This window comes from Vipera ursinii, assembly GCF_947247035.1.
Source record: "Vipera ursinii genome assembly, chromosome: 3".
NCBI classification, from domain to species: domain Eukaryota; kingdom Metazoa; phylum Chordata; class Lepidosauria; order Squamata; family Viperidae; genus Vipera; species Vipera ursinii.
In genome coordinates this window covers 27,062,785-27,085,533 of record NC_139516.1, presented here as the reverse complement: position 1 = coordinate 27,085,533, position 22,749 = coordinate 27,062,785, and the positions used below count along the sequence as shown (strand labels likewise).

Below are 22,749 nucleotides of genomic sequence, written 5' to 3'. Positions count from 1 at the left end.
GAGTTCTTTATGTCCAAAAGTTCAAACAAGGTTCTGAAAAACTAGTCATGTCAAACTAGCTTTACACCTAAAAAATCCCCTACATCATAGTAGACCTGGTTGTAGTCACTCATTAAGTTAGGGTGTAATGTGCTTTTTAATTTATGTGTTTCAGCTGAGCATGCTGCATACACAAAATCATTATAAACCACTCAGTCACCTGAACCATGAGATAGGCAGCAAATAAATTTGATCACTAAATAAATTTACAGCTTTTTTTATGAAGTAGATCCGGAAACAAACAAAATGCAGCAAAAAACAGGATGAAATTTTTTTTGGAAATATGTTTAGTTATTTATTGTGTAACTGTTTTAAACACAGCATTAAAATATTAATAAAAACCATTATTAAAAACATCCAGTTTATGCTTCACTGCTTTAACTACTGTCAACAAGGACACAAAACATACCAAAATGATTTTAAAAAATCAAGTTAAGGACAGAATTAAGGATGGTGTTTTTCCCTTATATATTACAGGTGTCTCCTTTATAACACTCATATCATTATTATGTCAAAAATCTATTTCAGCAATATTTGTTTTAAAAAGTTTGGCCTCATTGTTGTAGCACTGAGATTTTTATAAATATCAAAGTAAACATTTTTATCCACTACTATTCACTTTCGGTTATCTCACACAAAGTTTTTCATGATGGATCAAAACTTTTTTCCCATTTGACTATCTGCATGCTCTACAAGCTGCATCATTTATTATACTGGTATGAATCTGTTTCATCTGATATATCAAAATAATTTGTATCAATATTCAACGGACTTAATTGACAACTAGTCTCAGTTAGACTTTGATATGCTTAAACTTACTTGATTAGTCCAATGTATATATCAGAATGTTCTTGGGAAAAGGGAGGAACTATCACTATCTACTGTAGAAGGAGAAAACTACAGTGATAAATGGAAGTAATTATAACATTTTAATTCATTCCATGTGTATTTTGGACTTCAATTCCCAAGTCAGTCTATGGCAGGGGTAGGCAACGTTGGCTCTTTTATGACTCGTGGACTTCAACTCCCAGAATTCCTGAGCCAGCCATGCTGGCTCAGGAATTCTGGGAGTTGAAGTCCACGAGTCATAAAAGAGCCAACATTGACCCGTGGTCTATGGGAGGCTGAGGTCCAACACATCTAAAGGTTTCGGGATGTTTAAACATTGAGAAGGTGGAGAAATTACATACATAAAATTATCACTTTTAGCAGCATCATTTCCACACACTTCTGTAATTCTATCATCCAACTAAGTTCCAAGGTTTGGTGAACTACCTAATACAATGTATTTAAAATAAATCTTCAAAATGAATTCTTTGAAAGTTACAAAATAAAAAACACTGTCTTACTAATACATGGGTTTCCTTTGGCATGTGGTTTGAAAACGTTGGTTGATGTACATTTATGTCCAAGTGAAGTATCATGGCTTTCTTGAGAACAACCTGGACAAATGCAACAGATTTTTCCTAAATACATTCATAAGTGATTTTTTTTTTAAAAAAAAGTATATCAAAGAAACAAAAAGGCATCAATATTAAATTATTGTATGGCTCAGATACTTATGAATTGTCTTAGAAAAAAATGTGTAAGAAATTTCTAATTGGGGATCTTTGCAGAAGAAAATATATTACAATATGAAATCCAATTTGAATATTAGAAAAATGTATATAAACAATAATACTGAGATGGTTTATTGTGACATAGTAGGAAGATGTTCTTGGAACATATTCTTTTAAAAAATAAAATTTCATTGTAAAACTGAACTTATATAAACACTTCTATGTAAAACTGCAATGTTCAAAGTCATTAAAGAAGACATTCTTTACTTACAGTTATTACTTGTACATAGCATGATCACCCCATCGATGGACAGAAGCATTCTTAAAGCAGAACTCCCACTATAGTAATCAATTTTTGTCCTATATTCTAGGCAGCTGGTTATCAATTAAGCTCTCCAGAAATAAAGCAATAGGAATATTTTCTAAAAAATATGTGGTTGTACAAGAAGCCTTAATTCAAATATTCAGTTTCACATTGTAAAAGTCAACACTGATAACCAGCTATTGCATATTGAGATATGCTCCGATATGAACAAACCTTAAAATCAAATTATCTGCATGAGTTTTCCAAATGCTTTCTGTCCTTTTTTTTCCTACCAGCTTTTCTATGATATAAGCCATGTTATCATTCAACACTGCCACCTTCTATTGGCTATTGTCTCAAATGACCATTCAAAGGGAATTGCTAATTTTCCAATTTTGGAGCTGCTGCTCCATTTAAACTGTTATCTTCATGAACATATGGTGCTTGGTTCCAACATTTCACCTTTGTTTAAACAATTTAATACAAATTCTTGGTTCCATTGTTTTTTTGTTTTGTTTTTTACAAAGCAGACTCCCTAAGGTGTTCTTGGAAAAGACGGGGTTTGCCTTATAATCCATTCTGCATGAGGATTCACATGGTACAGGTCTAAAAGATATGTATCTGGATCCAGGCAATGTTCATCTGTTAGAAGGGGAAAACAGTTTGTTTAGTTTTAAAAATGAGCTATAAACCTGGCACTAGAGTTTATTTTATGCTTAGTCATTAGTTTCAAATGATTTCATAAACATTTTTCATGAAACATTATTCCTGGGTTACAAGTAAAGAATAGGAAGGTGGAAGATCCTATGAAGAGAATGTTTCTAGTTGTAAAGAGAAAATAGAGATGAATTAGGCTCATGACAGAACCAAACAGTCTGCTGAGCATAATGCTAAAAATGGACTTGTAGTAGCTGAAAACGTATTTGCCAAGTATGTCCCTGGGAAGCATTTTCATTCTCACCTGGCAGCTATCCTCTCTTTTTGATATGGAACAACTTATACTAGACACTATCTTATATAAGGTAAAGGTAAAGGTTCCCCCGCGCATGCGTGCTAGTCGTTTCCAATTCTAGGGGCCGGTGCTCATCTCCGTTTTAAAGCTAAAGAGCCAGCGCTTGTCCGAGGACGTCTCCGTGGTCATGTGGCCGGCATGAGTAGATGCCAAAGGCGCACAGAACGCTGTTACCTTCCCACCCTATTTTTCTACTTGCATTTTTACATGCTTTCAAACTGCTAGGTTGGCAGAATCTGGGACGAGTAACAGGCACTCACTCTGTTATGCGGCACTCGGGATTCGACCCGCCAAACTGCCGACCTTCTGATCAAGCTCAGCGTCCTAATCCACTGAGCCACCACGTCGTATTTCACACATAATGCTAAATCAGGATTATGCTTTTGTCAGGTTGTAGGAACCAGACTATTTATTGTCTCTTACATTTGATCAAAAGGATTTTCTCTGAATGCCCAACCTGAACAATTCTCAGCAACTTCCATGCTGCTTTGCAACTGAGCAATGGTCAAAGCTGTCAATTCTTAGTTGCTGCCCACTGCCTATTTATTCCTTCAACAGTGGTTATTCTCCATTGCCAAATCTTATCCCCTGAAACTAGTAGCCCAGCCTCCCTTTGAACAAGAATTAGTGCAAGCAAGTAAAATTCACATACTTATGTTACCGCCAACTTCATAAAGTAGGAAGTTCATTGAATCCACTGAACCATTACTGCAAAACAAAGAAAAACAAAACAATATGCTTCAATGTTCAGCAAACAAAATACTGTTCTTATTAATCTAGATTTAAGTTTAGAGAAATCTGATTTTCAAAAGGTTAAAAAAACCAAGTTAAAAAACTATTTAAAATATATCTTTTTAACAAATCCCAGTTAAAACTTTCTTTTAAAGGAATAATAATTTTATAATAAGATATAGTTTTTAAGCTAGAGAGACTGATAATAAATCTATATGTGGACAGAATTAATCCAAGGTACATGTAAATGCAGAAAGAGTTTTGATGCTGAGAATACCATGGAGAGTTCCCACCTACCCCCATCCCCACTGCCCCACACCTCCAAAATGAAGAAATGGATCACTGAACAAATCAACTCTCTCTTGAGGCACAAATGATGAGACTCAAATGACCACACATTGGACACATTAGTCCAAGCTCTCTGGAGAAGTCCATAATTCTGAGAAAAGTGGAAGGAAAGAGCAAGACAGATGAACTCAATTACAGCAGCAACGGATATGCCATTGGAAGGCATGAAGGGCCAAGTTGGGGACAGAACATTGTGGAGAAGGTTTATGTGGTCACCAGGTCACCTACTTGATGGCACATAATCAGTCACATGTGAATAGCATGTAACTGACCTTGAAAATTACCACAGAGTGGAATAGCAGTAAGAAAGACAAGGGTTATAGATTCTAGAAAGTCTTTATATTTTATCTTTGTGTAAGATTCTTCAGCCTGAGACATATTATCAATTTAATAAATTTCTACAATTTGACCATTGTAGGTGGAGATTATGAAAGTTGTGTACAACACATCTGTAGGGCAGATGCCAGAGAAAACTGCTCAAGAGAACAATAGTCTAGTGAAGACATTCCTTTCCTTCCCTTAACTCCTAGCAAAAGGCAACCTCAAGAAAAAAGGCTAAAAAAATCAATACCTATTGACAACATTTCAACTTAGCTCAACAGCCTGTTCAAGAGATACTTGAATGTGTTACAAACAAACTGCACTGCTCCTGGTGGAAAAGGTTTGCCATTAATAGAGCATTAAGTGCTAATGCTTTAAATCTATTGTGGCACACCCTTCCTTTTTTCCACTGTACAGGCATATATTTTATTTACTGAAGAAGACAAGAAAATTACTTCCTATGCATAAAGGTAAAGGTAAAGGTTCCTCCGCACATGTGTGCTAGTCGTTTCCGACTCTAAGGGCCGGTGCTCATCTCCGTTTCAAAGCCAAAGAGCCAGCGCTTGTCCGAGGACGTCTCCGTGGTCATGTGGCCGGCATGACTAGACGCCAAAGGCACACGGAACACTGTTACCTTCCCACCTTAGTGGTCCCTATTTTTCTACTTGCATTTTTACGTGCTTTTGAACTGCTAGGTTGGCAGAAGCTGGGACGAGTAACAGGCGCTCACTCTGTTACGCGGCACTCGGGATTTGACCCGCCAAACTGCCGACCTTCTGATCGACAAGCTCAGCGTCCTAACCCACTGAGCCACCGCGCCCCTTCCTATGCATAGGGAACCTCTTATAAACAGAAATACAAATTATATCAGAAGAAGATTTTCTAAGACAGCCACGTTTGAGTCATAATGGTTAATCTGTGACTAATAAGTATTTTACCTATTGCTATATTTTAGCTGCTTTCAATTATCATAATTAGAAGAGTCAGATCTCTATAACACAGCACCAGAATAGAATTGACAGCATTATCCAGGTTGGGATTTGGCCCAAAAGGTTTTGTAATAATCAAGATTACAACAGAAACTATAAAGCATAAGAACCAGCTAACAAGCAAGGTCTCTAGAGACTGCACATTGATACTCTAAAAGCAACATTCACATGACAAAATACTTCTATGTGATGCCTTGTTCCTTGTTTCAAAATTATATTGCACTGAATGGGGGAAAGACAAGAAGGAAATCAGATTTGGCAGATAAATTAAACCTTTCTCATCCTAGCAGAAAATGCCTCTTTAGAAAGTTGGCTTTAGTACAGTCTTCATCTACTGATAATGTGAAAATTCTTTAAATCTATGTGGAAGTACCATGCTGACCTGGCCCCCTTTCAAAAAGGGAAACAGGGCAGAACTACATGAATAAGGGATCAGAGCTGAAGCTTAGACCTGGAAGTCCAATCTGGCCCCCTCTTCCACAACCACAAGATAGCAATAACAAACCACTTTTGTATTACTCCCAAGAAAATTACATGGTTATGAATTTGTAGATAACTACATGGATAAATCCTCAAACATCAGTGTGTTCAACAATAGATCAAATTCTCTCCATCCACCTTGGTCTGACACAGCTTCCCAACTAAAACATACAGCATTTTAATATCTGCACCTTAAGCATGCCATATTAAATGCAAAGTTATCTTTAGCAAAGATGTGACTTATATTTATTTTGCTCACTTTTAGTTTTGGGGGAAATGGCTTATGTCAACTACTTAAAGTAGGCCCAGGTCAAGAAACAAACACAGCAGCGATTTCAAGAATGCTACTTTAGTGTTGTAGGGTATATAAGAAAATATTTACAGCCTATCCCAAATTTTCATTACCCCTTTTTAAGGGAAACAAAATAAAGTCTCTTTTTCACACTTTCTACTTTCCCAGGACTAAGCAAACATTTTGCCTCTCCTACCTCCTTCTCAGGAGCAGACCCAAATTCCTCCAGATTGACTATATTTGTATGGGAGGGCAATTTTAAAAACAGAAAAGTGTTTTTCAAAGAGTGGCAATCTAATGCAACACATATTTGTTGGAATCTCTTCCTTCAAGGTAGAACCAGTCTGGTTACCATGGATACTGACTATTAGTATCCTCTTGCATCTCTGCTGGGCCTCGTAGTCAAGAGATAGAAAGAGATGGTTTCAATACACCAGATATTAATCTGCAGAACCACACTTCCATTACTTTGGATTCTTTAACTAGGATTTTTTGTCAATTATAAGGCGAAGGGGAATTCTTTCAGTTACCAGTCCCTATGCAGGAGTGTTCTAATTTTTCATGGTAGTACATTATTCATAAAGATGTTTTTATCTTGAAATTAATTGTTTTTAATATTGTAATGTACAGATGCACTTAGTAGCTTAATATACATTCCCCAGAAAACACCTCCAAATTTGAAAAGTCAGAAACCAGTGTCCTATTAGGCTTACAGAGCTACTAACAGTAATGAAAAATCAATAAATCAAGTGCTCACTGAAACTCTTGGCATACTGTGATTGAGCTGACTTCTCTAGCCAATGAAAACACAGACACAGATATCTTTCCTTTAATTACTATTAAACTCAGTGTTCAAATTCCTCCTGTTTAATGTCTAGGTAAAAGCAAGTCATAACTATAACTTGGCTTAGGGTAAGGATTAGGTCCCTTCCAACAACAACATCATCATCATCATCATCATCATCATTATTAATATTATTATTATTGTTGTTGTTGTTATTGTTGTTGTTGTTATTGTTGTTATTATTAATTATTATTATTATTATTATTATTATTATTATTATTATTATTATTATTATTATTATTATTATTATTATTATTATTAGAAACTGGAAACTATTACCATTTGATAATGTTGACTGTGCTGACAATATTCCAGCCATTCTGACCAAGGTTCTTCTGGAACTGTCTCAGAACATCAGCTACCTTTGTTCCATGAGTTAAATGAACTTCTAGCGAGTCTTTTAAGAACAAGGAAGCCTGGATTTTGACAATTTTGCAAGGCTGAAAGAAAGGGATGGTAATAAAAGAGAGATGAAGAAAGAATCAAAAATAAATCCAAATGCTTGTAACAAGTGTGGAGGTATATTGAGTTAATCAGGGCTTAGAGTTATTCTTGCCTCCAAATATCTGCTGTGCCTACACCTCCAGACAGCAAGAGCAAAGGGCAAGATTGCCATAAAGCAGAGGTGTCAAACTGCCATGCCCACCCCATTGCCAGCAATGGAAAAAAAAGTTGCGATACGTCGTGACATCTCACATGACGTTGCGAATTTGACACCCCTGCCATAAAGAAATAATGATTAAAACTACTATTTTCACATGTAAGAGAAGTGGTTTGAGTGCCTAGATCTGATAAAACAGGACTGCCCCCTTGTGTTTACATGAGGGAAAGACCTTTCTTTTCTTGAAGGATTTTTTTCAGAAAAAAACACAGCCCAATTTCTTTTTCATCATGCAAGAATCACATGAAAGAAACTGCTTAGCAAGATTTTGACATTCTTTTGCACATCAAAACTGAATGTACAGCCCGAAGCCTTTGAAAAGTCACTTCAGATGACAACAAAGTTGTGCATGATTGTAACAGTTAGGAGAAGTAATACTGTGGGGGCATCATTTCATTTGTGTACATGCCTTGAATGTACTATTAAATCAGCCTCTAAGTACTCCTTGATTTACGACCACAACTAGGATTAGAATTTCTATTGTCAATCACAGCGGTCATAGGTTAAGTCGTCATGTGATCAGACCTGAGTTTATGACCATTTTACTATGGTTCTAAATCAAGTCACATGATTGTTAAGTGCAAACCCATGTTAACCAATGGCAATTTTTTTTTGCCGGAAACCAGCAACAAACGTCACAAATTATCATCACTTAACCGCAAGGTAGTGCAACTAGTCATAAAGGTGAACCAGTTGCCTAGCATTCAATTTGCAATCGCGTTGTTTTCAAATTCAAATTTAAGTCATTACTTACTTTTTCAGAGTCCATAATTAATTCAAACTGTTATTAAGCAAATGATCATAAGTTGAGGACCACATACATGGAGTTAGAACAGATGGATTTCATTTCTACCTTTTCCAGCTCCCCCTCTGTCCTCCAAAACATCCATGCTTACAATTGGATGCTACATGCCAATATGAACAGATTCTCCCTATCACTTTCATTCACCAAAATTATTAGGGAGGATAGGTAGCTTTAGTCCCATTTATGATGTCCTAGATACAAAATGGCTGGACAGAGTCGATCTCACTCACTTCAACATTGTTCTTTTCTGTCTTTTCCTTGTCTGCATGAATCTTTTTTAACAGATTCTTGATCCTCCTGTCATAGAACTGATACTTCCAGCTGCTGTTCTCATTCAGTTTTCTTATTTGAGTTACCAAGAAAGAAGGAACCTAAAGCAAACATGAAAAATGACAAGTGTGCAAACTCTCAGTGATACAGTTCATTCACATGAGAAATCTCCAAGAAATCATTCTGAATTATCTCTTGAAGATGGGAGAAACAAACAACTAATGAGGTTTTTTTTAAATACGTTTAATTACATCTACTATCCATCCTTTACAAGTCCAATTGTATCAGCCATTTGGCATTGGAAATTTCTTGGTTGCTTGAAAATGATAGTTCTTAGATCAGAGTTATTTATACATGAAGAACAATATTTAATCTAAATAATTCAATTTGTAAATACTCTTAGCATGAAATAGAAAGTGAAAAGAGGTTATTTTAAATACTAAAAGGATCATTTTAATCAACACTTTTCTCTTTATGGAAAAATATTACCTTAAGCTTTTTTGCTAATGATAATTTAAGAATGGTAAATAAAGTTTCCCCTAACTTACAGTCCAGAGCAAAGCTTGATAATGGATCATCATTCGAACAATATCTGCTGCTCCTTCTGCCAGCTGCTTCTCTTTTCCTTCTGGGATCTTGCTTGGCAAACTCTTGTGCATGAAGAGGTTTGGAGCAATCACTGTGGAAACATTCCAAAGGCTCATCTTGTTTTTCCTTTCTTTGGTAACTACGAGCTTAAGGAATTCCAGTAGTGCCTGAGAGAGGAGAGGAGAGAATTATGTGATTCCAAAGAGACTGAATATTAAGGACTGCTTGCTGATGATACATATCTGCTGCCCAAATCTGTAAACTGAGTCGAGTGAGTTGTACAGTGTTGTAATCCTTCTAAAAAGTTATGGTAGAAATACTTTGCGCATCAAAAATATTTTGATGTCTGGGCATTAAAGTCTTTAACTTGTACGAGTTAGCAGAAATTCCTAACACTTCTGCATTACTGATACCTTTAGAATGTCAAAGCACGTGCTATTTCCTAGCAGGCAGACACACTATTGAAGCACTGTTTTGAAGCTATCATAAAATTTTATTGCATTAAGTGTGTTAATGAGCCCATTCTTGGAAATAAATGTGCTCTGCAACACCAGAACTTCAGTTTACTTTTTCTTTTTACTTTTTTTTTAAAAAAATCTCCATTTGATGGGGCATGGAGTCTAGCAGATACCAAAAAGTCCTCATCATTCTGGCAAAACAATGTCTGCTTTGTCATAAATAGAAAGTGACGAAACAATTGAACAAAACAGCAACAAAAACTTGCATGCAAATTTGTGGAATTTTAAAAACAATTATGAACAATGGTCTCCTCCAACTCCTGAACTCTTAAGTACCCATCAAGCCGGTCAGTATACAAGCCTGGGGATGATGGGAATGGCATTCCCACAATATCTGAAGTAGTACTCATTGCCCATCTCTTTTAAAAGGAATCGCTTCCGTTCAATCCTATTATAACAATATCAATAAGAAAGTGGCTGGCTGGGGACTTCTGGGCATTGAAGTCTACGTATCTTCAAGCTGCCAAGGCTGAAAAAAACCAGACAGCCTAACATTGCAAACATAAGACTTTAACAGCCGGAGAAAATTGGGAATCTGAGACCTTTATGCCAAAAAGTAATGTACTGTACTACCAAGCTACAGCTTTTATTTAGTGATTTATTGCCACTTAAAATTATTCAAGTCATAGCTCCCTGGGTAGCATTTGCCTGATTACCTTCAGGGTGTTTCGGTTAGGTTCTGGTAAAATCAGTATGAGCAGATTGAGAGCCTGCAGCCTCTGTATCAAATCTGTGATATCTGTAGTAGGAGAGAACAATTGCATTCTTTCTGAGAATTAATCCTCAAAGACTCTGATTCTGAACAGCCAGTTGCTCCATTTCACGTATCTCATATGAAAAGGATTCAATGTGACCTATATAGAAAACTTAAGCCTAAGTGATAAGAAACTGCTACTATCATGGGCAACTACTGCAGTTATTCAAAAGTGTGCACAAACAACAGCGTTTTCTATGACTACTTCAATTGCACCATCTGAAAAAAAAATGATGCCAAGATGAGTTGCATCTTCTTCCAGAGAGCTGTAGGAAATTAAGTATAAGTAGAATCATAAGACTTAGAGCAGGCATGTCAAACTTGCGACGTCATGTGACATCATGCGACACATCACGACTTTTTCTCCATTGCCAGCAATGGGGTGGGTGTCGTTTCGGCATGACACATCCGGCCCGTGGGCCGGCAGTTTGACATGCCTGACTTAGAGCAAGTTAAGCAAGAGGGACATACAAACGTACATGTGTGTATGTGTGTGCGTGCGTGTGTGTGTGTCACAGAATGGGGGAAGATTTGTATTCCCAAAATGGCTTTACCATGGTGGGTGTGGACAGGCACAAAATATCCATTTATAAGAGTGTAAACTATAGCTTATGCTCCACCATCTTATTTAACACTGAACCGCAGAAGGAAATAAAAATGAAATAAAAAATAAAATAAAAACTACAGCACAAGATAACCTTTATCATCCCAACTTTCTTTCTGAAGGTTAGGTGAGCCTCTTTTGAATACAGCTCTGTGCTGTAGTTTTTATTTTATTTTTTATTTCATTTTTATTTCCTTCTGCAATTCAGAAGGAACTCTGAGCTTCCAATTCTTGGAAATTATTATGCTCAACACTACTGCTTTGTTTTGAGGCATATTATCACCCTTTTCAATTTTTATTTTTTAAAAAATCTAAGTGTACAATAAAATCAAGTGGAGCAAGGAATCTAGAAGGTAGCAGATGATGCACCTACTGCTAGCTTATATAAAAGTTCTCCTTATGACTGAGCAAGAAAATAGACACAGACAGCTACAGAACGTGTCCAGCAACAGATCCATTACAGCCTAATGCCTTCCCCAACAAGGGAGGAGAGAAAGAATGAGTGCTGAAGGCTAGGAAACCTCTGCTTGGCCTAGCACTTACTCTGCACAGCTGCAAACGCAGGCAAGTATTCTGCTGTTAGAAGAGGTGTGGGTAACTCTCGAATAAATCTCTTCAGCAGACCGGAGACGTCATTTTGATGCACCTCATCCCAATGAAAGAAGCCAGTGTAGAACTCATTTTCCAGTTTTTGTTCCAAACACTAATGCAAGGGGAAGAAAATGAAGAAAGGGAAAGAGAAACGAGATGCCTTGATGTTAAAAAGGCTTTAGAGCAGGGGACTCCAACCTCGGCAACTTTTAAGACTTGTGGACTTCAACTCCCAGAATTCCTCAGCCAGCAAACCTGGCTTAGGAATTCTGGGAGTTTAAAGTTACCAAGGTTGGAGACCCCTGCTTTAGAGTATTTGGTTAAAACAAGCCCATGGATGAAGGAGAGAGAAATGTGATCTGCATTAACAGCATGTCTGCCTTAAAATGCAACTACAGAAACAAAAAAAAGATGGATGGATCAACATCTTAGTATTTTCCTAGTGAGAAAGTACAGTACCACAGCTTACAAACTAAATAACTGCTGCTAAGAGATGGAAAGCTAATTAGAATTCCAGTCCACATTGAATGCATCACAATGATTTACTGCAGCAATAATAGAAAAGATTTTTTTTTAATGTCTCTGAATATAGCAAAAATGGCACTTTCTGCTTGCTGCTGCCACCCTCTGGTCAGGTGAGGAATACAAATTCTCAGAGCAAGGAACTCCTTTTTGTTTTTAATCCAAGATGAAATAACAAATGTAAGCACGTTTTCCGATTGTATTAAATTGTGGTTTGTTTTACCTCTTATTTGAAGTGGCTTTGCTTATATGTGACAGCTAACCATCGCTTATAAGTCAGATGACCGGCTTTGATAAGCTAATATCAAGACAAATACATTTAGGCTTAAAATAATGAATGAATGAGTTACTGTGAAATTGAGACTTCACTTTGTTGTGAACAGATAATAACATTTAATAATATTTTTTTTACTTTTTAAGCCAATATAACCCCTGAGAAACCAGCATCTTTCTGACATCTTTGCATCTTACAGAGGATTCCAGAGCACTGCAAGATTGCAACTTTAATGGGAAACAGACATGATTATATACTTCTAAAATTCTGTATGATGTGCCAGACGTCTAACACTATACTTAAAGAATCACACAGTGCTAAGGCTTAACTACTGCTTGATAAGTGATCAAAGTGTACACTTTCTTCATGAACATAAGAACCAATGTGCTGTTTACTATATTGGATTCAAAAGAGACAAAGAGAAAATATTTTCTTTTTCTCATTAAGGTTTTTATTCTGGGAGACTATCATTTGCATCTCTGGATAGAATTCCTTACTCAGTTGAACAGCTAAAAACATGAGCAAGTATAGCAAGAGTCTTGTGCATCATATTTTTCCTCCTCTTCCACAGGCCTTAAAAATAAGGATTCTAAGGCTACTGATGCATCATTTTTATAAAACGGCTTCCTAAACACTTAGCAGAGGTATTCTAAAGAACAATCTAGCAATCAGGAATTGCCTGATAGTCTACCAAAAACTATCCAGTAACCCACAGATGGACCATGGTCTGCATTCTATTTACTTTTATTTAGATTTCATCTATGCTATTCTTCTATATACTGCAGATCAAATGTTCTCACGAAGATTGCCCAATAAATTTCAAAAGAATTCCAGAGGAAACTGAATTAAAAGCCATAGCAATGTACCTTAATGCGAGACTGGGATCCTGAAACTCTCAGGATTCCTTCTGTATCCAGCCCTTTCTTTTCCAAGCATGAAAGCAACTGTGAAGCAAAAGAATAAATCATCATGAAAAAGCAACAATACTGCAGCTAAATTCAAAACACAGAAATGATAATAACAGAAGATATGAAATGAACTTACCGCTTGCAGAATCAGTGGAACCCTAGTGTTTGGAAGGAGCTTTTGATCATTTTCCAGCAAAGTGCCAAGTGCAACTCCAAAAAGTTTGTGGTCTGCAATGAAGACAACGATATTTAAAACTATTTCATCCTCAAACAAAACAAAAACTTGAACAACTAAAGACAGCTTAGTAGGCCATAGGGAAAAACAACTGTACTTAAAACAGCAAGACCATAATGTGATTATGACGTCCACCAATTCAGCTTTCTCTTCTGGTTCTGTAGCTCTGCCTGCCATTCGCAGGTTGCCTATTTCCTGATGGACTTTACCCTGGACTTGCCTCGAACCACCATGCAACAGGAGAGAAAATAACTTTGAGATTAACATCAACTGTGAAGGCTGGGAATGTACCAAAAAACAGCCACCACCCATGGACTATACTTCCGACTCAAGATAGAAGCTTTGTATGGGCAAGCAATATTATGAAAATATTGTGAATTTTGCACAATGACATATTCAAGAAGGAGAAAGAGAAAAGATTTAAGATCTAACCATAAGCTGCAATACCGATGAAGGCTGATAGAGACTAGACTCCAATTGAGCTGGCCCCTTGATGTGGTGGCAATAATGGCGAAGGTATGCTAGCAATACCACAGCAATGGTATAAGCAGAAGAATCATGGCTGCATTTATTACTGAATTGGCTAGCTAGTGAATATTGAAGCATGCAGAAGATGCAGCGTAGAGACTTGTTGAAGGCACATTTCCTGGACAAGGAACCCTACTCAGGTGCCAGGAATCTCCCTGGTACAAAGGTTGAGGAGTTGGGACAGAGAAGCTGGACAGACATTTGGAATGTACTGAGGAACAGATAGACTGAATTTCTTTTCTCCCCTCATCTATGTACCCTAACCCCAATCACTCTCATAGAGCAATTCATCCTACAAAAATATGTTCTTGTTTTTTGAATAGGGCTCTGTTTCCCCCAAAATCAACTGTTATGTGATTTAGTCTCCAAAGATATCATAGTGACAATTCAAACAACAGCAGAAATTACATGCACCAAATTTGCAGATATATTGCATCTTCCAAAGCACAGTGGCAAGCAGCTTTCAAATAAGCTTTCCCATTTGTCATCTAGCAACTGTACCCTGTCTCCCTTCCCTGCAATTTCAGGAAACACACATTATAGGTACCATAGGAAAAAAAAGCAGGGGAGTTAAGAACAGTTTACCTGGTGACTTTCGTTTAACTGCCTTGTTCCTCTTCAGCTCTAAGCCAACAATATCACAGAGTGCAGTTAGTTCAATGAGTGCTAGGGTAGGAATTTTCTTCATGTCCTGCAGAGACAGATCTTCTGTCCTGGTTACTCCCAGCCTTCCCTTGGGGATCTTAAACTTCTAAACCAACGAATCAAAAGAGGGGAAATTAGTGTGACACCTTAGGGTCCATTTTGTAACTCTGAGAAAACTTTTTTTCAAAGTAATGAATAGATAAAAACTTAGAAAAAGGATGCGTAAAACTTGATTGCAACTCAGCTTCTTCTAGAACAGGCATGTTAAACTGCCGGCCCATGGGCCAGATGCGTCATGCCAAAACCACGCCCATCCCATTGCTGGCAATGGGGAAAGTCTTGATATGTCACGTGATGTCACATGACTCACGAGTTTGACATGCCTGTTCTAGAAGGTTGCAAGGGCAACCTTGTAATAAAGTAAACCCAAAGATGCTTTTTCATGAGGCAACTGGACTTCCTTGTTTTTCTTCTTCTTTGAAGAAGTTTTGCTTCTGATCCAATAAGTTTCTTCAGCTCTGACTCGATGGTGGGGGAATGGAAGGATTTATACTCCTTGCAGACAGCTATCCAGTCAGACCTGAAAAAGCTTCTTGGATGAGAAGCGAAATATCTTCAAAGAAAAACAAGAAACTCCACTTGCCTCATGAAAAAGTATCTTTGGGATAACTATGACCTGGATGACTGAGAATCTCCACAGATAAAGTAATAAAGTTGCTTCCCCCAAAAAATGGGGAGCAGATATTTTTCAGATATTTCTGTTGACGTCCTGAAGGATGTTTTGTGAATGAGAGTGGGGGCAGACACCTTCAGAAAGGCAAGCTACTACCATTCATTAATAGTCTCCCAATGGAAGTCCTGAAATCCTATTGATGACATTTTGCTATTCAGCCATCAAATTTCAGAGCTGTGGGAGTGTACACAAATGGGAATGCATTCAGCCCATGGGATGGTCAACCCTGGTTTGAAAACAATGGAAGCCTTACAGGTAAACAACTCTCTTCCTTTATTCTCCTGGATTCCCTCGGGAATGATCCTTTGAGCAGGATCACAGCCTGCTCTGAATAGGCAACCTCAGTGCTGAATAATTCTTCTCTCACAGAATCTCTTAGTGGAGACTGAAAGTCCGGGATTCCCACTGGATCTAAAAGTAAAGAATTTTGAATGAAGAAAAGAACATAATAAACAAGAAAAAAAATTACACTTTTATCTACTGACTAAAATCACTCTCTACAGAAATACGGATTGGCTTTTAAAATAAATGGATCCCAGGGTCCTAAAACCAAGAATCAATTAAATTTAAATAATCTAGGTTTTATTTCCAGAATAAAGATGTTAAATAAAAGCTTTGCATGAACATATAATCCCCAAGCTTTAGCTATGCCCTTTTCATTTCAACATCCAGTTGTCTTTGAAGGATTTCCATACTGTACATGCCGCTTGTGTGAATCAGTATTTTTAATGAAATTATTTTGCTCAATCAGTTGAGCTCACCCAATAATTTTATTTCCAATAAGTTTTGTCATATCCACATTATATATCACATAACATTTGCTCTTAAGAATTCCAGCCAGATGTATACATTCACTAAAGATGCAACAATTAACTAACGTCTGTGGTGTTCCTACCTAGCTGGTTTTAGCTACTTCAATTCCTCATTTTTTTTTAATCCCATTTATATCCCGCCCTTCTCCGAAGACTCAGGGTGGCTTACACTCTAAGCACAAATCAATGTGCTTAGCAATAGCCTTCATTCTATGTACAGTATATGCCTGCTTATTAGGGCTTTCGCCCCCCCCCCAAGCGGCATTATTACAAAGTCAGCTTATTGCCCCCAACAATCTGGGTCCTTTTTTATAACTTAAAAAAGCAGTATTATTTTGTGGGGAGGTGGGGGAGTTACAAGAGTACATTGTGAAGGAGAGGGCTAAGCCTTCTCCACTGTGATGTTGATGTGACCACTGTATTGGCTGGAATTCAAAAAATTCTAGAAGCTCAAACCTTGAGTGCTACAATCTCCTCCCTTGCTTTCCCCTCCTGCAAAACTGATATATGTTTTCCATACCTGAACTTAATATACAGTATTGTTAATCAAGCTACAGTTACTTTAACTCATATGATAAATATGTTTGCAGGAGTAAAAATAAATTTATTTTACTTTGCATCTAACTCTTTCATTTAGCTGAGCCTGGCTGACCTCAACAAACTAGACAGCTTTTACACTTCAGACTCTCTTAGTACTTGGATGAGAGGCAAATGACTTGTGCACTATTACCAAGAAAACCAAAGCATCCATACGATTATCACATTGCCAAGAATCAAGCTCCAATTTAAGACTTAATTATTTAACTGAAGCTTTTAGATCTTCAGTTTTGCAAATTTTAAATTCTTAGAAAAAGAAAAAAGAAAAAAACAAGACTACTGAAATAAAAGAAAGTAATCACCACCAAAATATAAATAGGTTTTCTTTAAATGCAATGCGTGTAGTTTACATCCGAGAATTTTCTAGTCAGCCTGGTCGTTACTAAAGGCCCACTGTACTCACACTGTAAAGCTTGCATACATGCTACAATAAATGGGGCTGACAGAACTTTAAAACAGAGGAAGAAATTTACAAGAAATTATGTCAGAAGAATCACCTTAAATTTCCTGCAAACGTGATGTCATATCACACTAGTTGGATAGTACCACACTAGTTAGTTACAAAACTATAGTCAGTGTATAAACACATGGAAAAACCCAGAGTTGGCAACAGCTGCATACTTTTATATTCCTAATTTCTATTGACAGCAATGCAATAATTTTCTTACATTTCTGAAGGTTGTTAGATGATGCAGACCTGCGGTGACGTCGATCCATTTCAGACTCCATCACTGGTTCAGTCTCCTAGGCAGAGAGTGCAAGAAAAGCAAGTAAATTCACATATCACATTAAACCATGGCTTGTTTTAAGCATGCATTCTAGCACATCAGTGGACTTTTTCATGTGTAAACTACATAAGTAGCAAGTTTATTGTTTTGATTGCAGGCTATCCCAATAGAGAATGTAAAAATAAAACAAATGAAAATGTTTTCAAAATGCAATATTTACAATAATTGTATTTTTTTAAATTTTTTTAAAAAGTCAAATATGTATAAAACACCTAGTTTTTACGAAGACTGATTCACATATTGCATTAAGCCAAATTTGAGATTAAAATACAACTTTGTCAGTACAACACAATGGAGATATCCCATCAAAATTGATTGTCAACCAATAATTAATCATTTCTAAGGAAGTTCATTAAATTTTATGAAAAAAATGGATCTTGATGTGATTTCTGAAGCCCAGCAGGTGGCAGCATGTAGCTGACCTTAGCTGATTTCAAATATGATTTCATTTTTTCGAAGAACAGGATAGGAAAAATGCACACTTGAAAATTCTATCTTTTTACAGTTATCTAGGTACCATAGAGTGATGTCCTACACTTCAGTTATTAAAAAAAATCATTCCAGTATATATTTGGGGGTTTTCAATTATTGTCTCAGTTGCCGTACCTGAAACAAAAATTAAGATTCACAGCTAAAACCCAGTTCATATTAAACTCCTGTTGTCAGGTTAATATAGTCAAAGGTCAGAAAGCAAATATTGCAGGCTCTAAGAGGTTTGCTCTGAGTCAGAAAAATATTTTTTTTCTTTAAATGAGAGCAACTGATCTGGGATACCATCATGGTTTTGGTTTAGTGCACAGCAAGGTTAACTGTTATGATGAGACAATAACAATTACTCAGCACAGGTAGTCCTTGACTTACAACCATTCGTTTAATGACTGTTCAAAGTTAAGTGACTTATGATCAGTTTTCATACGTATGAACCTTGGATGCCCAGCAAACCAGCATGTATTTACAGTGGTTGAAGTGTCCGGGATCCTGGGATTGTCATTTGCAACCTTCTTAGGGAGTTTCTGACAAGTAAAGTCAATGGGAAAGCCAGATTCGCTTAACAACCACATGATTCACTTAACAGCTGCAATGATTCATTTAGCAGCCATGACAAAAGGTCATAAAATGGGGCACAACACTCTCAATGACTGTCTTGCTTAGCAATGGAACTTTGGGGCACAATTGTGGCCGTCGAGCACGTGTTAAAGAGGCTCGCACAGTCTCTCTCAGTTGAAAATTGACTGTTTGCCTGGGGTACAAACTTAAGAAAATTACTGAAATTGCTAACAAGGAAAATATCCTCCACATTTAATCAAGAAGCAGCAATCTGATGGTTTTGACCACTCAAAAATTAGCACGTTTTTATGAAAACAAATTTATCTATGTTACACTTAAAACACCCATTCTGTAAAAAATATCTAAGTGAGATTAACTGATAGGACTGCAAAGTTTGATAAATTTAAAAAGAGGATAAAACGCGGACTTTTTTTTGAGGGATAATTCTAAATTGTTGGCGTTAGAAATTGGGAACATAAGAGCCGATGCAAAATGACCATGTAAAGGAACGTACCCCAGACTCAACTACTCCAAAAATGTCTCTGACATCACGGATAGGCTGCTTATTTTTCTTCCGCCGGGAGCGGGTATAAGTATCCAACCTTCGCTGCACAGCCGCGGCCTGAGTCTTGGTCAAAGTGGACAGCAGGACAATGTTGCTATTCTCTTCATGGTCCTCCATTAGGTCAGAGAGTCCTGCATCCTGCAGCCATTCAGCTTCAGCTTCCCCCTCTGAGAGGCAAGGAAGAATGGGGAAAGCAAGGTCAATAAATAGCATAGCATTTAACTATTCAAAGAATGGATTCACACAACATTATGAAGCCTGAATCTGAGTCTATGCTGTATTATTGGTTAATGGCTCATGCAACCTGAAAAGACAATGGCTAAATTGTCACAGCACCTGGAACTACAAACAACCCAATGCCTAGTCTAACATTCTGTGTTCTGTTCTTCAGTAATGGAATAATTCAGATAAATACAATTGTAAAAGCTAAACAAATGTATCTTTAACCAAAGATATCTTAAGAAGCTCCCATTAATTTCCCTGAATGATAGGGCTGAAAAGGCCCAATGGGCTTGCTTGTGAAAACTCCCAGTCCTATTTAAATAACTATCTATTTCCTTGAGTCAAGTCCTTCTAATTTATGAGGATTTCAAAACTGACATCCATGCAAAACAGATAAAGACAAGAATAGCATGTACAAGTTTCTTATATTCTTTGCTCAGCATTTTTCCCTCATTTCTTTAGCTTTCTATGCTGAAAGCACATTGATTTGAGATGTCATCTATCTCAATTAGAAAACTAATTTTTAAAAAAATTGTTTCTGGATAAATAAAATTACTTTACAAGGATTTCCATCATATTCCTTACATATTTGATTATATTTGCAAAATCTTGTTTCTCCAATGCTTAGTTCAGTATTGTTCTTCTTTATGTATTTGTACATTTTTAATCCTAAAAAAATTCCTAGTGAGCTACTATACTTCAAGGCTAATGAGTTAATGCAATATTTGTTCCAAACAACACATTCCTATGTTGCACTGATATGCAGATGATGCCATTTCAAGTTATGAAATGTCTGCAAGCAAACAACGAAACTCAGAGAGCACCAGGAACTCCACAAGTGCATTGTTTACAACATTATTTTCTCGGTGTCTTTCACCTTTCTTCATAGATACACACAAAGAGCTATGAAAACCTTTTTTTTTTTCATTTTGACACTGCATGAGTAATAAAACAAATTCCCAGCAAGTATTTTTTTGCCCAGTTTTTCGTAGAACAGAGTTGTTTTCTGATACATTTCTATTTCATTTTTCCTTACATATAACCAGATATTCAGCATATTTAGGGAAGCAGAATCTGACATCTATTTATAGACCAACTCTTCTTAGCAGACTTCTCCTGCTGAGCTGAAATGCTGTCCACCCATTTTTGAGTTGGAAGAAAACTACATGTGACATTTGCTATCCGTACAGTTGACCTCTGTCCTATCACTCTTGCCTCTGTTCCAGTTACTGCCAAATTCTGACTTCTTTCCAAGATAACGAGTGATGAAGCCTAATAGATGTTGCACATTTACTCCCTTGGATGGCTATCATAAAAAAGACAGACTACACTAATATCACTGCAACTGAGTTAAGACTGTCTCACTTATAGACTAAGAACAAGATAAAGAAGACAGCACGAGGACATGGGGACATGGCATTCCCTCCCCCCACCAAAAAAATCAAAGTTTGTTTGTATAGCAATAGCACTTACACTTATATACTGCTTTTACAGCCCTCTCTAAGCAGTTTACAGACTCAGCATATTGCCCCAACAATCTGGATCCTCATTTTACCAACCTTTGGCGGATGGACGGCTGAGTCAACCTTGAACCAGTCAAGATGAAGCACCTGGCAGTTGGCAGAGTTAGCCTGCAATACTGCATTCTAACCACTGCGCCACCATAGCTCCAGTATCAGGGATAGGTGAAAGTTACCTTCAATCTTAATGAATCACAAACTGATCAAACGAGAATTAGAAACTATACATTGTAGTTTCATAATAAAAAAAATCTGGTTCTCCTGCCCTGGAGGAGTTTACAGAACCAGCATAGCTCTAGAAAGAATCTAGGCTTAGCCTGGTATGAATTAAAAGTATAATATTCCATAACTGGGAATCAGTGACACCTATAAATGTAAATGAAACTTTTCAACCCACACAAACACACTTCTGATTTTTCTTTGTAGCTATTAAGAAGGGTCTCTTCACTTCCAAGAATAGCAACACTGCTCAACAAAGCACATTCATCTCTTTCACTTCCACCCACTAGGTATAATTACTAAGAGGCCTGGAAAATATAAGAATATTTCAAAGAAATGCACACACCATACCACTCTCCAAACACAGAAACAGTTTTTCTTTTGTGAAATTCCTCATATCAACTATGAGGAACTCCACCCGGTCAATGAAATTCTGCATCTGCCTAGCAGAAAATATCAGAAAGAAAATCAGTAAATCTGTCCAAATTTACATGAAAGGTCTACCTAAGGTTTAGTTCATAGACTTTCACTTAGGAATATTTTCAACTTAATAGTGTATATACAAAATTAGTTAATTCTATTCTCCCAGTACTGCCTATGAAATTTAGGCCGAGAAATATTCCGGAACTTTCAGGGAAGAAATGGCAAATTGAAGATGGCTCAGCATTTTGAGGAGCAAACAACTGTGGCTAAGACAAGAAGCCTGCAGAAACATTAGGTCCATTGACCCTCTCTGTTGATTGGAAATAAGATTGCCCACATTGCACTCAATATGTTTGCTCCTCACCGGAAAATTGCAATGCACTGTCTCTGGGGAAAATCAGGACACGACAGAATTTACTATTCTTCCTGTAGCTGTAGTTGGACCCTTTAAAATAGAGGTCCCCAACCTTTTGGGCACCAGGGACTGGTTTTGTGGAAAAATATTTTTCTGCAGACCAGAGAAGGCACGGTTTCATGTGCTGCCTGCATCCAGCAGATGGGGCTTCACTTATTTGCGCGGCCTGGTTGCTGGTATGCTGTGGCTGGGGGTTGGGGACCACTACTTTAAAGGACACTAAAACTGCCCTTCCTGCCTAACTGCCTTTGGAAACCATCTTTTAACTGCTTTACAGAAGTTAGGCACCTTCAAAATGACATGGCTGGAAACACCAGGTGAGCGTCGTCAAATCATTAGCATAAGAAAATGAAACTGTATCTTTAAAAGTTTACCAATTCAAAATAAAAAGCAAAAAGGAAGACAAGGCTTTGACTACAGAAAGTTTTAAATAAATTAAGAACTCAGTAAAAGTTGTAATATTTAATTTTGAATATTAAGTTGCTGACATTAATTTTAAATAAACTGTATTTTTGTGGAAAAAATATTTTTTGATATTGAAGACATAACAAGATAAGCAACTTATAATGGTATTCAAAGTTATCG

General features: G+C 37.0%; 1 protein-coding gene across 1 annotated transcript in view; it reads right to left on the bottom strand.

The window, feature by feature from the left end:
• Positions 1 to 322: 322 nt before the first annotated feature.
• ARHGAP40 (Rho GTPase activating protein 40) overlaps positions 323 to 22,749 on the bottom strand; it is a 37,868-nt gene continuing 15,441 nt past the window's right edge. Inside the window, exons 3-15 of the mRNA XM_083357643.1 lie at positions 19,315 to 19,532; positions 17,634 to 17,709; positions 15,810 to 15,967; positions 14,764 to 14,929; positions 13,552 to 13,643; positions 13,374 to 13,451; positions 11,664 to 11,823; positions 10,419 to 10,501; positions 9,205 to 9,411; positions 8,617 to 8,757; positions 7,200 to 7,360; positions 3,567 to 3,622; positions 323 to 2,544 (exon numbers count right to left, since the gene is read on the bottom strand). Of these exons, the coding sequence (XP_083213769.1) occupies positions 2,438 to 2,544; positions 3,567 to 3,622; positions 7,200 to 7,360; positions 8,617 to 8,757; positions 9,205 to 9,411; positions 10,419 to 10,501; positions 11,664 to 11,823; positions 13,374 to 13,451; positions 13,552 to 13,643; positions 14,764 to 14,929; positions 15,810 to 15,967; positions 17,634 to 17,709; positions 19,315 to 19,532 (1,703 nt within the window). The 3' untranslated portion in view covers positions 323 to 2,437. The remainder of the gene's footprint in view (positions 2,545 to 3,566; positions 3,623 to 7,199; positions 7,361 to 8,616; positions 8,758 to 9,204; positions 9,412 to 10,418; positions 10,502 to 11,663; positions 11,824 to 13,373; positions 13,452 to 13,551; positions 13,644 to 14,763; positions 14,930 to 15,809; positions 15,968 to 17,633; positions 17,710 to 19,314; positions 19,533 to 22,749) is intronic.